At 37.1% G+C, this 16,206-nt stretch overlaps 2 protein-coding genes across 4 annotated transcripts in view; one reads left to right on the forward strand and one right to left on the reverse strand.

The window, feature by feature from the left end:
* Nucleotides 1-442: 442 nt before the first annotated feature.
* On the reverse strand, nt 443-9,658 carry si:dkey-7l6.3 (transcription factor YY2). Its single transcript, XM_059345335.1, has 4 exons — nt 9,147-9,658; nt 6,377-6,489; nt 4,169-4,295; nt 443-1,545 (listed from the first exon to the last, which is right to left on the reverse strand). Exons 1-4 carry the CDS (start codon nt 9,415-9,417, stop codon nt 749-751), a joined length of 1,308 nt encoding a protein of 435 aa, XP_059201318.1. The 5' UTR covers nt 9,418-9,658; the 3' UTR covers nt 443-748.
* Nucleotides 9,659-10,725: 1,067 nt separating this feature from the next.
* Nucleotides 10,726-16,206, forward strand: part of dnaaf11 (dynein axonemal assembly factor 11) — a 79,647-nt gene continuing 74,166 nt past the window's right edge. For 2 of the 3 annotated variants that reach the window (XM_059345330.1, XM_059345332.1), the window contains exons 1-4: nt 10,726-10,991; nt 13,088-13,255; nt 14,633-14,710; nt 15,139-15,311. In XM_059345330.1, the coding sequence (XP_059201313.1) occupies nt 10,982-10,991; nt 13,088-13,255; nt 14,633-14,710; nt 15,139-15,311 (429 nt within the window). In that variant the 5' untranslated portion in view covers nt 10,726-10,981. The remainder of the gene's footprint in view (nt 10,992-13,087; nt 13,256-14,632; nt 14,711-15,138; nt 15,312-16,206) is intronic. The other variant, XM_059345331.1, reaches the window with a different exon arrangement.

Raw genomic sequence — 16,206 nt, forward strand, 5'->3', positions numbered from 1 at the left:
CTAATACTGGCTGATATCAGTCTGCTTAACTATAAAATGTTGGAATAAAGGCATATTTCCCTGAGATAAAGGTGTTCCCCTCAAATGTTTTGTTTGGTTCAACCAACAGATTTAGTTTGTAAAACAGACAAAAAGCAGCATTTTTTCCTGTTTGAGTCACTGTTTGGCTTTTCCACTTTTTTTCAAGATTAACTTGAATTAATTCAGCTCAAATCTGACTTTGTTCTAGTCTGTAAAGTTGTCTGTGTGTTGTTCTGTTCCTTGTTGTGCACACAAATACACACTAACATTTAATGAATCAAACCAAATCAATCGTCTTCACCTTAGATTGCACGCTTTTTAATTCCAGATATACACCAACTAATAAAAATTCACATGCTTCTTACAGATGTGGGCTCCCTGCAGGAATCGTCTCCAGCAGGCAGTCGCTGCTCTGAGCTAAAATACTGAAGTGGACCCAAAACGGCCCACGTTCTTTTTGAGGTAAGAAGTGATCTGGATCAGGTCGAAGTCCCATTGAGCTTTCTAACAAGGCAGTTCAGACGATTAGAAATATAGAAGGCCTGATGAACTCAAACAGTCATATTATTCAGTTTCTTTCAGTTGAAAAGCTGCCGTCCTTTTAAAAATGCCTTTAACTTAAAAAAGTGATTCAGTAACAGCAGTGAGGTTCTGGTCTATCACAGTTTGTTGAACTCTTCAGTACCATGAGTGCATATATGTCCGCCTCAGAGTCCAGCTGCCGGGGTTAAACAGGAGCGGCGCCGTGCTCCACCGGATGGTGTTTCTGCTGATGGATCCGCAGGTTCTGCTTCCCGGCAAATCTCTTCCCGCAGTGCTCGCAGGCGAAGGGCCGCTCCCCGGTGTGCACGCTCTGGTGCGTCTTCAGGTGTCCCGACTGCGTGAAGCGCTTCCCACACTGAGCGCAGCTGTACGGACGCTCGCCTGTGTGAACGCGAACGTGTGTCTCCAGGCTGCGGGAGGACGTGAAGCACTTCCCGCAGTAGCTGCAGACGAAGCGCCGGTCCCTGCAGTACCTGTTCAGGTCCAGCGGGTCCAGTCTGGACCCCCCGAGACCCAGCCCTAAGGGGAAACCTGCAACATTCAGGTCGGAGCCTTTGTCCAGCAGCGTGGGCCGGTGAGGGACGGGCACCATGCTGGGCAGCCCCTGATTGGTCCACGAGGAGCACAGGTCCAGCTCCGTGTCGTAGGGCAGGGAGCTGATCAGAGAGGGGCCCCGCTTCAGCTCAGAGGTCCCAGGCAGCGAGGCGGGGCTTCCTCCGGGCCCCAGGAGGAACCGCTTCCTCGTCTGTGCTGCAGACGGAGCTTCACAGTCCGACTCCGAGGCCAAGTCGAACACCACGTCTGAGGAGCTGCAGTCAGCGGCCCCCGCGGGGCCCGGAGACCCCGGGGCACTGTTGGATTGTGGATGCTTTGAGGGCCCGTTGCTGTTGTGGTCCCACAGCCTCAGGTCGCCCGCTGAGGTCATCATCCCAGAGGGCCCTTCGTCACTGTCCCCCGGCTCTGACAGCTGCACCTCCGTCCCTGCAGACACACAATCAACCAACAGCTTGAATCCATTCGCAGCCACTTCAAGGCCATGTCGTATTTAACACCTCAAAGACAAAAAAACACTTCTGTCAAAATGTCTATTTTTACATAAAAACTCAGTTTGCACTAAAAACAGCAACATTTCCTGCAGTTTGTCTGTCTATAATAACACTAATATAGTTTTAAACTTTCTTTGTTCGCTTTCTATGGCTTCATTTCTCCCTCTGAGCTCACGTGTGGTGTATTTTAGTTCAAAGCACAATAAGTCATTTTCTGTCACTAGAAGTCTCTTAGTCAAAACAACAACAATAGAGGGAGTTGATGACGCCATAGAGTCATTATTGTCACTGCGGTCAGCTTCAACCAATCAGGCTGGGTAAGAAGTAAATGTCTGACAGCTCCTAAAGGGGATATGACGCACAATTTGTTTGAAAATTGTTGAAAACATTTGACATAATGTCGGTTCTCAAGTCAACTAAATATTAAGGCCGGGACTTTAACGCGTTAATTAAGATTAATTAATTACACAAAAATTAACGTGTTAAAAAAATTGCCGCATTTTAATGGCTCTTATTTTTGCAGCGCGGAACGTTTCTCACTGGATGAGTTTCAGGAGGACCGATTATACTGGAGCACCAACTAGCGTTGATGAGTTGAGACAACAACAAACCACAGTGAACATGAAGGAAGAAGCTGATGAGACCTTTGGTTGGCCCCGTGGATGATGGGACATTTAGTTACTAAAAACCAACGGATGGAAGCGTCCATAAGAGCATGGTTGTGTTGCTAGGCAACAAGGAATTCACATATCACCATAGCAGCACATCCAGCCTCAAGTATCACCTCAATGCTAAACATATAGCAGCTAGCGGCTAGTGTGCTAGCTAGCGTGGATTGTGTTTTACTTCAAAAACCAAAGTATTCTGGTTTACAGAAGGTCTACCTACCTATAGGCTACCTGGATTTATGAAATGTTCTATATTTATAAATATGCTATTGCTACACTTAATGGCAAACATTGCACTGGTCTGTTGGACTTGAACAAAAATAAACAATATTTGTGTTGCTTAAGCTTATGTATTCAATCATTAGTCAATGGTATACTAAAAATCCATGTGAAAAAAATTACGTCTCACTGTTCTCAGGTCAAATATTTATATGCGATTAAAATGTGATTCATTTCGATTACTTAATGACAAAGCCTCTAATTAATTACATTGATTTTTTTAATCGAGTCCCGGCCCTATTATTTAAATAAATCTGTTTCATTAAGATCACATATATGTGTAGATATTTATAAAATAATAATTAGCACTGTGTGAGATACCAACATGCCAGGTTGCTATGGTGTTATATTAATAAAAATCCCCATTATATATTTCTAAATGTAGCTGTTGAGAGTTTGGGTTCACAATTTGGTACCTGAACACTCCCAGGTCTAAATATGATATTGCTACACTTAATGGCAAAAATTGCACTGGTCTGTTGGACTTGAACAAAAATAAACAATATTTTTGATGCTTAAGCTTATGTAGTCATTATTCAATGGTATACTAAAAATCCATGTGAAGAAACTTACTTCTCACTGTTCTCAGGTTAAATATTTATTATTATATAATTATAATTATAATATAATTATTATTATAATTAATTTCAATTAATTACAAAGCCTCTAATTAATTTGATTTTTTTTTTTTAATTGAGTCCCGGCCCTACTAAATATATAATGTAAAAAAGCATGCAGAAAAGTTTTATATATATATATACATATATATATATATATACATATTCTACCTTTTTAACACGATGTTGTGACTATTGAACTGCAGTTTTTCCTTCTTTACTACAGACAGAAAACACTGCAGGAGAACAGAACAGCAGCAGAAGCTGCTGGGTTCAGTGTGAAGATGATGAAGATGAGGATCTGCTCTGTGATCATCCTTGACTTCATGCTGTAGGTCAGTAGTTCTCAACCTTTTTGAGTCGCGACCCCCAATTTAACATGCATGTTGTCCGTGACCCCCGCTCACATGCACAGTTCAGATCAGACAAACTCAGCCAGAGACTCCTTGGGAAGTAACAACTTGATACTTTGGGATTTGTCAGAAAAGACACAAAATTACCCAAAATAGAATCAAATTGACCAGAAAATGACACAAAATGATCCAAAAAAGACACAAAATGACCAAAAAAGACACAAAATGACCAAAAAAGACACAGAATGACCAAAAAAAAAAGGAAACAAAATGACCAAAAAAGACACAAATTGACCTAAAAAAAGATACAAAATTAACAAAGAAAGACACAAAATTAACAAAGAAAGACACAACATTACCAAAAGACACAAAATGACCAAAAAAGGACACAAAATCACCAAAAAAACACAATTACCACAAAAAAAGACATTAAATGACCAAAAAGACTAAAACACATGAACACTTTAACACAGTGGAGACAGAGCTGACTTCCAAAATGATTTGGCGACCCCCAGAAATCATCTTGCGACCCCAATTGGGGTCCCGACCCCAAGGTTGAGAACAGCTGCTGTAGATGATTTGTGGCCGTTATCACAGTGAGTCTGGCAGTAGATGAAGTGTTATTGAAGTTCCTCTCTTACCGTCCTCGTTGAGAAGCAGCTCGTCTGTGTCACTGTTGCTGTTCACTTCCTCTTTTGTGGCTTCGTCCTTTATGACAACAATATCGTCCTTATCACTCAGCTCCTCTGCAGCTCCCGTCGAACAATCCTGAGAGTAGAAAAACAATGGTGTCATTTGCTTAAACTGAGTTGAGCAAAACAAATGTGCTGACGCAGACTGTTACAGCACAATCAATAACATATTTTTCAACCAAATGTCACTTAACCCATAAGAACCCAGACCAGTTCTCCTTAAAGGAAAGTTATGGGGGATATACCACCATTTCTGATGTGTTTTCAAAAACTCTATCCCTAAATGTCAAAGATCTGTGATGTGACATAAACATTACATTGGGCACTGATAGTATTTATGTTCATAATATTTATGTTTATAATATTTCGTATTTTAAAATTTAAAAAAACTAGACACAAATTAGCCTTTTTCTCTGCATCTCCACAACATCTATCAAAATTGTGACATTATTAGTTCTGTTTAACAACAAATTATTTTTTAGATTTGTTTAAAAGTAGCATAATAATAATAAATCGATAATAAGTAAATACGAATAACCATGTGTCCTTTTGTTTATCAAAATTGTGACTTTAATTTGTTCAGGAAATATGGTCAAAACAAGTTAAATGCAATACAGGACACCCTGTTAACGGATTAGAATTGTTAAATGGGTTTAAACTTAGCCTAGTAACAATAAATAGAAGATTTAAAGTGTTTGTTACACGGCTGTCAACATGGGTTCTTATGGGTTAAAGTTTGACATTTGTGCACCAAGAGCAACACACTAACTAAAGGCAGCAGAGGTGATGCAAGAAGACAATAAGACACTTGAGTTTGTGAAGTTTTACTTAATCAGGGTTCCTACAGCTAAAGGCAAAATGGATTTAATTATCTTTAAGACATATTTAATGCAACTTGGAAGGAAATTTCAAACCCATTTTACAATGACTATAATAAAAAACATAAACCAACATCAATTAGTGGGGGACTTTTTTGTCTTGTAGCAACAAAAAAGATGATCTCAGAACTGGGAAATACCTGCCGTTTTTCCATAAATTCTGCTTAAATAGCCATTTTTTGTGAAATAATAAGAAAAAAATGTTACTGGTTCATTTGACATATTCCAATGCAATGTCAGAAGAAAAATGATCCATAATATCCTTTTGAAAGATTAATTTAAGACACATATTCAAAGATACACATGATCAAATATGATATAGTATATTTTTTATTGCTACATGGCAAACAAGGTACCAGTAGGTGCAGTAGATTCTCAGAAAACCAACCAGACCAGCATTCAGACGTGCTTTTGAATTGAGAAAAAACGAAATACATTTGATGTGTCCTCTATCATTATGGGACAGTTTCAGATCTAAATCCACTTCATGATTATAATGTTTAAAAGTCAGTTATCAGTGTCACAGTGTGTGCAGCTGTCAGGTTGGAAATCCACAGTAGTCACTGAGAGCGCATGGCCTGGTTAAATTAATATATTCATTCATGAATTCACAAATGTGATTTTCTGCCAAAATGAATCACGTGCAGATTGAATGAAGATGAAGACCTTGGAGCGGCTGATTCTATGCCCTTCTTTGATTTTTCAAGCGCATTCAACACCATCCAACCCAACATAATCAAAAACAAGCTGACAGAGATGGGAGTGGATCTTTCCTTCATCTGCTGGATCACAGATTAGCTGACAGGAAGACCACAGTATGTCAGGTTGGGGAACTGTGTTTCTGGGACATTAATGAGCAGCACAGGGGCTCCACAAGGCACTGTTCTGGCTCCATTCCTGTTCACACTGTACACAGCGGACTTCAAATACAACTCTGAGTCCTGCCACATCCAGAAGGACTCGGAGGACACTGCTATTGTGGCGTGTATCAGGAATGGACAGGAATCTGAATATAGGGATCTGATAAAAGCCTTCAGTGACTGGAGTCACAAGAACTATCTCCTACTGAACACCTCAAAGACTCAGGAAATGATCAGAGATTTCCACAAACTCAAAAGGAAAGAGGAAATTTTCTAGTTGTCTTTCTTATCTTGTGTACACCAACTGCAGATTCCTTTTGACTTTTTCCTCAGAGAATAGCACCTAAACTTAAAAGATTAAACAAGAGCACCAACTGTAACTCCTAACGTGTACGAGGAAAAGTTGGGTAAAAACCAACCTCTCTGGTTGCAGCGATCAGCTCTGTTGTAGCCTCCAACATAGGGACCCGAACACTTCTTCTCAGATTTGTGTTTGTCTGTTTGGAGCCCACTGCAGCAGGCAAGGCACGTTCTGGGTGCAAAACAAAAAGAAAGTTAAAATACTGAGGTTTCGTACTGTGTAGTAATGTGCAGCTAAGTTATAGTTGGGAATGCAAAGAACCTGGTTCAGTTTCCTTTCTGTTATATTACATTCTCTTAATTATGTGTCTTGATGCATTTTCTACTTATTCTAGACCAAGTCTTGAATTTGGCTCATATACAACTAGGGTGAAAAAGCATGTATGAATAAAATAGCATGTTTTTATTCACTGCTCGCTAGTTTTGATCGTCGTTAACTGTGGAAGTAAACGGTCGAAACTGTTAAAAAAGTTGGCACCGAGTGCAGTTTGAAGTTTTAAATGTATGCCGAATTCATGAAGTATAATGAAATAGTAAAAAAAATGATTTATGAACAGTTCTCCAATGGAGTTTGGTGTGCAGTGATCCATGTACAGAAAAGTGTCGGTTATGAGGAGTCCATTCATAAATGGATTTATTCATTTTCAGTAACAATGAAACACTGTATATGTATATATCAGCCAAAACACTATTTTTCACACTTTAAAATATATTTTTTAAACATTTAAAACAAAAACAAAAACATAACTCCACTGTAAAATACACTGGCACCGTGTTTGTAGCAAAAATATACTGTAATATATATACAAGCCATCATTTTTGCATTTATTTTTTGTAAAAATACTTTTTCTCACTGTTAAATGTACTAAACACCATGTTTCTAACAAAAATATACTGTAAATATATGAATATTCAATGGTAAAATCTTTAATTTATGCGTTTTCATTTATAAAGTATTTTCTTGTTAATTATATGGCAGAACAGCGTTTCTTTTGATGGAAAAACTTTTAATTTTTTATGGTAAAACTTGAAATAAAATGTCAATCTTAAATGGGAAATCAACAGTGCCGACATGTTTTTACCATAATATTACAAAAAGTTGCACCGTTTTTATTACGGTGAAGTTCTGGCAACCACAGCTGCTGTTTCTTTCACCGTAAAAAAACCATTTTTTTTTACAGTTTAGTTTTGAACGTTAACTGCTTAGCTGGCTGTGGGAGTCAATGGTCGAAAGTGTTAAAAAAGTTGGCACTGAGTGCAGTTTAGAGTTTTAAATGTATGCCAAATTCATAAATCGTCACACTGTTTAAATAATCGCCTAAGTCATTTTTCGTCAAAGTTATTATTATTTTTGCCTAAATCATCTCCTCATGACGCCGGCCACCTCTGGTAAAATCTCCTCCATCCTCAGTTGATCAGATCATGTGATTTTACCCCTTTAACATAATCACTTCTTTGACAATTTGCCATTTGCTACATAAGAGTGACATGAGCGAAACTATGGAAGCCTTTGAAAGGTTTGAATAGCTCACTTAGACACACTCGATCATGACCACCACAGGCTAAAACTCGGTGCGATCAAAGGGTCTTAAGCTGCTGAAACTTCCATTGAGATGAAAACATGAGGTAAACAAGTCTTGCCGCGATTTAATAATGTTCTCCTCACATTGAATACAATGTATTCGTGTGGGATCCCAGTATAATAATTAGCGGTGCTATATCTTGATTAATAATAATTCTTATTTACCGAATACCAAGCTTTGATGAACTATTTTACTTATCGTCACACTGTTAAAATAATCGCCCAAGTCATTTTTTTGTCAAAATTGGGTTTTTTGCCTAAATCATCTCCTCATGACACCGGCCACCTGTGGTATAATCGCCTACATCCTCAGTTGATCAGATCATGATTTTACCACTTTAAGATCATCACTTCTTTGACAATTTGCCACATTCATAGGCATCAGATAAGAACCCAGCAAAGAAGAGCTAGAGAGAGATTATTTAGTTATCAGTGTTTTATTGTTGACACTAATATTGGTAACACTTTAATTTGGTTCCTTTCATCGCAGCAAACATCCCGCCACCATCGTCGGTGTCATGGAGATGCTAATCTGAGTGAATCTCCCCAGCCAGCTGTTCTCAACTTTGGGGTCGGGACCCCAATTGGGGTCGCGAGATGATTTCTGGGGGTCGCCAAATCATTTTGGAAGACAGCTCTGTCTCCACTGTCTTTTTAGTCTTTTTGGTCACTTAATGTCTTTTTTTGGTCATTTTGTGGTGTTTTTTTACTCATTTTGTGTCTGTTCTGGTCATTTTGTGTCTTTTTTTGATCATTTTGTGGTCAATTTGTGTCTTTTTTGGTAATTTTGTTTCTTTTTGGGGTCATTTTGTGTCTTTTTTGGTCAATTTGTGTCATTTCTCGGTCATTTTGTGTCATTTTTTGGTCATCTTGTTTCCTTTTTTTGGTCATTTTGTTTCTTTTTGGGTGATCTGAACTGTGCATGTGAGATTGTGTTCAGTGAGCGGGGGTCACGGACAACATGCATGTTAAATTGGGGGTCGCGACTCAAAAAGGTTGAGAACTAAATTAAATTAAATTTGCACTAAGTTGTATGTAGTATATTATTATTACTATTGTTATTATTGTATATTTGTATATTGTTAATATGTCTTTTCTTAGATTGTTTATTTTTTGATCTTTATCTTAATTGTGTGAAACTTTGCGGCTGTAACAAAGAAATTTCCCCACTGTGGGATTAATAAAGTCAAATCTGAATCTGAACTACTGTCCCCAGCAGCTGTTTGGTAAAAGGGCCCGGAACTCACCGACAGTGAAATCTACAACCCCTCCTCCGGCTGCCTCCAGCCCGCCGTAATCCAGCATCGCGACGCTGCCCCGGTTCCCCCGGGCGATGATGGTCTCGATGAGCTCCAGCTTCCTCCTGAGCGCCTCGTTCTCCTTGTGGCTGCGGGAGATCTCCAGCTGCAGCACGGCGTAGCTGTCATCCACCAGCTCGCAGATCTCCGACACGGCCGCCTTGGTCAGCGCCTCCATGATGGAAGCCAGTTGAGAGTGAAACGCCTTGTAACTCGTCATCTTGAGCGGACGGGAAACGACAACAACTGCCCAAACGTCACTTAAATTAATATTAGTGATAAGAAAACAACAACAACACGTTGCCTTCAGGGGACGAGAGCAGCGTCCGGTGAGCTCCCCGCGGTTCCCTGGTGCTCCTTTTAGCCGAGCAGCGAGTGACCCGGCGGCAGGGGAGCGGAAGGATGCTGCGGTTAACCGTTGTTGTTTGTTGTTAGTCGGGTTTCTTCTCCTCAGCGTGTCGTTAAACAACTTCCGCAATGCCACTTTCAAAATAAAAGCTCAGAGTGGATCACTGGGTGTTGCCTTCGGGGACACCCTGTAAACTTGAAGCTTTGTTTTTTTTGCTGACATTGTAAATTCATCAAAACTATTAATGTGGAATTACACATGTGGAAATACACATGTGGAATTATGTACTTGACAAAAAAGTGTGAAATATCTGAAAACATTTTCTTGTATTTTCTTATATTCTAGTAAGCAAAGGGTGGTTACTTTGAGGAATCTAAAATACAAGACATGTTTTCAGTTATTTCACACTTTTTTTGTTAAGTACATAATTCCATATGAGTTCATTCATAGTTTTGATGCCTTCAGTGAGAATCTACAATGTAAATAGTCATGAAAATGAAGAAAAACGCATTGAATGAGAAGGTGTGTCCAAACTTTTGCCCTGTACTGTATACGGTATATATATATATATATATATATATATATTTAATAGATATATATATATTTAATATATATATATATATATATATATATATATATATATATATATATATATATATATATATATATATATATATATATATAGTATACAGCTTAAAAAAGAAACTACAAAGACACTTATTTTCTGTTTATCAATCTCCATATTGCCATATTGTAGCGTCCATCTTTGTAACCGTACTGTTTTAGAAAATGTACACAGTTTTGACTTTGTTTTCACTAAATGATGATAATATATAATAATAATAATAATAATAATGATAATTCAAAATATAATCTCTGAGTGGATCACGGGGTGTAATAATACTAATACATTTTTTTACTACTACTACTACTACTACTGCTAATAATAATATTAATGATCATAATAATAATGATAATAAGAATCAATTACTATAAAAGTAGTAATGACTTCACTCGAGTAATAGTAGTAGCATTATTATTATATTTATTAATAAACTAATACATAAAATAAACTTATAATAATAATTATAATTAGTAGAAGTAGTAATTATATTTTTATTTTATTTTATAGTAGCAGTGGTGATATTCTAGCAACACATTTTGGTGACAGATAGATACAAATAATATATAGGCTAATCTGGCAATATCTTTTGTGAAAAGTATAAACAGTCGGTGTCATCATTAAGCATACAATGTATATAATACTTCTGTGAGTTGAATATGCAATCTTTTGACGAATTTCTGAATGCTTAAAAGAAATCAAATATATGATTTCAGTCTACAAGATATTAATTTGGAGTGGTAGTTTTTCCCAAAGCGCCTGAATGCAGCACCAGGTCGGTTTCTACGGCAACGCCTGCCAACAGAGAGGAAGATGGTTTACAGTAAGTTAAATAAAGTTAACAAACAACTCAAAAAGACTTTGTTAAACATGTATCTGTGTATATACTGATGTTAATCACAGGTTTTATTGTAAATGACACGTTTTACTTTATATTTTAGCGTTAGTGCAGTCAAGATATGTAAGTTAACGTTAGTTGCGGTCTTGAACTAATGTTACCCTAATCAAAAGGTCATTATTCGGTTAATTAAACTTTAGTCAACGTTAAATACGGTCATACATCATATTTATTACCACTACTACTAACATGACGTTAGGTCTTGTTAGTAGTTGTTAGCTCTACTAGCACTTTCACTGCTAATAGTAGTTAACGTTAGCTAAGTCTAGCTAAGTTAGCACAGGAGCTAGTGTTAGCTACCTGATGCTACCATCAGAGGTGGAAAAAGTAATCAGATTACTTAACGTAAAAGTAACAATACCACAGTGAACAAATACTCAAAATCCATGTATTTTACTTCAGTTAAAGTACAAAAGTATTCAAAAAGCATCAAAACTTGTAATAAATATGAATAATTTATAATTATCATAATTATTATTATGCATGATGGCTGGCTGGATGGATATATAGATGAATACATAGATAGATAGATAGATGGATGGATGGATGGATGGTTGGTTGGATGGTTGGTTGGTTGGTTGGATGGATGGATGGATGGATGGATGGATAGATAGATAGATACTTTATTTATCCCAAGGGGAATTCAAGCATGCAATAGCAGCATTTAAACATACATTGAACATACACTACACATAACGTTACATTAAAATTAAACTCAATTTATAAATAATTAACCTATGGTGAATCAGAATTTAAATGAAAATCTTTGCTAAAATATTAAACATTTGCAGAGAATTTGGACTTACTTGGAAATGAAACATTTGCAGTCAATTAAATAACATGCAGATAAATTAAACATTTGCAAATATGACCAGGAAAATAGTTCAAACAGAGATTAAAATAGTCCATTGTCTACTGTCCTCCCTGTCCTGACTGGGAGCTGTTGTACAGTCTGATGGCCAGGGGGACAAAAGAGTTCTTGAGTATATAGATAGTTGATGCATTACTGTGTTCATCACCTTAATGTTGCAGCTGGTAAAAGTGGGGCTAATTTACTTACTCTCTATGATATAAATACTGGGTAACTGTGAAATTTATCCTGGGGATCAATAAACTCTTTTCTTAATCTATATTATAGCATAAATATTTTTTGTTAATTACATATTTTATAAATTTGATCTACAAAGAAGCTAGAATTGTTGGCTTTTAAATGCCACTCTCTCGACTACTAATATACTCAATTTAGAAAAAAAAATAACTTTATTTTCTATAGATAAAAGGCAAAGCAAGTTTATTCCTATAGCCCCTGTCTTGACTTTAAAAGACATGATAAGAATAAATAACATTTTAAATTAAGAAAATATCAGTGTAGTGTCAGTACAGAGCAATATATGGACAAATAGCTCCACAATAATTTGATTAAAGACAGTGGGAAACAGCAACAGTGTTAAACTTTTTGATATGATGATATACCTTATCTAGGGCTGTAACTAACGATTATTTTCATTATCAATTAATCCGTCAATTATTTAAACGATTAATCGATTAGTTGTTTGGTCAATAAAATGTTGAAAATTATCAATCAGTGTTTCCCAAACCACAAGATGACGTCCTCAAACCTCTTATTTTGTCCACAAACCAAAGAGATATTGTCATAAAGGAACAAAGAAACCAGCAATATTCACATTGAAGAAGCTGAAATCAGAGAATTTGGACTTATTGTCTTTAAAAAAACTGCTCAAACCAATTATTCAATAATCAAAATAGTTGACAATTAATTTAATAATCAATTATTGTTCGATTAATCCAATAATTGTTGCAGCTCTAACCTAATCATCATGGATTTCAACCAAACCGGCTCGGAAACAAGTTTATTATTTGCAGGAAAGGAAACCAGATTGTTAGTAATGATGCTACTGTAGAAACAGACTGGCCCCTCTGTCCCTCCTTTTATTGTGAATGTTACTGTACTAAAGAGTTTTCTTCTGGCTATTTTTAATATTTGAACCTTGTTCATCCAGTCACAGAGGACATTGTCCGTCGGCGGGCTGAGCACAACGAGTGTGAGATCTTCTCCCTGGAGGAAGTTTCTCTGCATCAGCAGGACATCGAGAGGATCGAGCACATCGACAGGTGGTGCCGGGACCTGAAGATCCTCTACCTGCAGAACAACCTCATCCCCAGGATCGGTGAGACACTCTGAGGGTCTGGCCTTACAACTCTTGTGTTGACAGCATTGAAGGAACTTATTTTAATATAATGCTGGTCTTACACCAGGGGTCGGCAACCTTTATGGACAAAAGAGCCACTGTTGGCAGAAAAAAGGTAAAAATGTCGGAATGGAGCCGCAAAGCTTATTTCAAGCCTTACAACAGGGGTGTCAAACTCTGGCCCGCGAGGCAATACCAAATTATTATATTATTATTGTACTATAAAAGCTGACCCGCCGGTATTATACGGCGCATTTACAGCTAATACTACAAATCCCACAATGCCCTGCTGTTGTTTTGGCACCCAGAAACGCTCCTCTGTGACAGTCGTCATAGCAACCTCAAGCTAGAGCTGTCTCCCAGCTACCCCTTCCCAAAAATGGAGAAAAGAAAGGCAGAATTTATTAACCTGTTGAAAAAGTTTATTTTGATATTTAAATCAGAAGGATGCAAATAGAAAAGAGGCATATTATCTAATAAATTAATGACATTGATGTGTTTTTTTATTTGAAATTTGATTTTGCATGTTTGCACTATTTAGTTATATATTGTATGTTTATAAGCGTTGCTGGTTCAATATTCAATGTTAAAGCAAAACATGTCTGTTTGTGTATTTGAGTTTGACACCCCTGCCTTACAATGACAATAAAACAGCCTACTAAGTCTAAAGCTAAGTCAAGTCAAGTCAATTTTATTTATATAGCGCAAAATCACAAATCCCAGATTTGCTTCAAAAGGCTTTACAGACTGTAGATGGTATGACAGCCCCTCTGTCCTTAGACCCTCACAACAGCCAGGGAAACTAAACCAGCCTACCAGCTTTACTAACAGGTCATAATGAGCATTTATCAATATGATTTTGTCAGAGAGCAGTGAGAACCAAAGTGCAAATGAGAGGCTTGACACTTCAAAAATATCTCAGGAGATTTGGAATCGAAAGCTAGCCTAGCTAGGGAAACTTAAACTAGAGTTGAAGTTGGCAAAATGTAGAGTTTAAGGTGCCGTGCCTTAGACTTTCATAAGCTATGATGCACATTTAAGTTGACCAAAAAGTTAAAAAAAAAAGTTTCAATGTCATATATAAGCTGCACATTTTAACAATCGAAGAATGCAAATTGCAATTGGGTCTACACCAATGTTAAATAAAAAATAAAATGTAAACAAATATTTTTATCAAGATTTTACTTTGTATAAATGTTGGTTCCATTTGGCTCTGGAGCCTCAGGTTGCCTACTCCTGTCTTAGACACATGTTAAAATAATTTAGATCTTCATTGACATCATCAAAGTTCCCGCTGAAATGTTTATGTTTTTTACTATTTTAATATCTTATTTGCCATCTTATTGGTTGATGTAGAGAATGTGGGTCGCCTGAAGAAGCTGGAGTATTTGAATCTGGCCTTGAACAACATTGAAGTCATTGAAAACCTTGAAGGTCAGTATGCAGAACACAGACTGTTGTATACCACAATTTTCTGCTGCGCGACTAATTGTTTCTGTAATTATTTTGAATAGGTCTGCAAACATTGTCTGCTAATTAGTTAAAAGTGACATCTTCAAATGTCTTGTTTTCTCTGAACAAAAGTCTTAAATGCAAAGATATAACATTAACTTGAATGTAATAGTAACGAGAAATAACAGATGGACTTCACACCTGAGAAGCTGTAACCATCAAATGTTTGGCATTTTTACTTAAAAAATAACTTAAAAATTAAAATGATCTTTAAAATTGTTGCTGAATACATTTCTGTTGATTGACTAATCAATGAATTGACCAATCTTTGCAGCAATGGTTTCAGACTATACTTCTTTGTTGATCTTTTGTGCATGTTTGTGCATGTGCATGCGTGTGTGTTTCTTCAGGTTGTGAGAGTCTGCAGAAACTGGATCTGACTGTGAATTTCGTGGGTCGTCTGAGCAGCGTGGCGTCTCTGAAGAACAACGTGCACCTCACAGAGCTCTTCCTGGTGGGGAACCCCTGCTCTGAGTTTGAGGGCTACAGGCAGTATGTGGTGGCCTCTCTGCCCCAACTCAAGGTAACTTCACATTCCTCCGAGGGCTGGGCCACATGGACCAAAAGTCATATCCCCGTATATTTAGGCTGAATATCGATATACGATATATATCCTGATATTTTTATCACAAAATGAGAGCAAATGTTCAGTCAAAGCCAAATATGACATGTCACAAGTAGTTTTACTGAAACCATTTATTTAAGTGAACATAAATACTGTAGAACAACAGGAGTAGCTTTTTTATAAAAAAGTGCAAATTTTTATTGAAAAATACAATAAGAAATTTCCAATTCCAGGAATACAATTATCCTTTTCTTATTTTTTTTATACATATATGTAAACAGTCACATATTCACATACACGAACGAAATCGAACGAAAACACTAAAAAAAATAATTAAATAAAATTACAGAGTGCAGTGTAAACCCCCCCCCCCCAAAAAAAACAAAAAAAACAACAAAAAAAAACAAAACAGAGTGAATCAACTTTTGCAACATTTTTAGAGTGCAAATTCAAAGTTGTTATGAATGCTGTTTATTATAAGAGCTCATTTCTGCCCCAAAATTATATAAAATAGGATGAAAACTGATCTTTGTGATTAAAAAAAAACTATTTGCATCATTATAACTATTAACTTTCATGAAATAATAACTAACACTCATTCACAATCATCATTATAATGACTGTATTTTATCATTCACTCATTCCCATTAACCGCTTATCCGCAATTGGGTCGCGGGGGGCTGGAGCCTATCCCAGCTGTCATTGGGCGAGAGGCGGGGTACACCCAGACTATCGCAGGGCTGACACATAGAGACAGACAATCACACTCTCATTCACACCTATGGGCAATTTAGAGTCACCAATTAAACCTAAGTGCATGTTTTTAGACTGTGGGAGGAAGCCGGAGTACCCG

Source organism: Centropristis striata, chromosome 11 (assembly GCF_030273125.1).
Source record: "Centropristis striata isolate RG_2023a ecotype Rhode Island chromosome 11, C.striata_1.0, whole genome shotgun sequence".
Classification (NCBI taxonomy): Eukaryota; Metazoa; Chordata; class Actinopteri; order Perciformes; family Serranidae; genus Centropristis; species Centropristis striata.

Bases quoted from the DNA above. Each gene is read 5' to 3' on its own strand.
- si:dkey-7l6.3 (XM_059345335.1), bottom strand. From the start codon at position 9,417: ATGACGAGTTACAAGGCGTTTCACTCTCAACTGGCTTCCATCATGGAG. The intron at 6,490-9,146 runs GTGAGTTCCGGG...TTTTGCACCCAG, and splicing joins GGTTGTAGATTTCACTGTCG to AACGTGCCTTGCCTGCTGCA. The intron at 4,296-6,376 runs GTTGGTTTTTAC...TTCTACTCTCAG, and splicing joins TGATCGCTGCAACCAGAGAG to GATTGTTCGACGGGAGCTGC.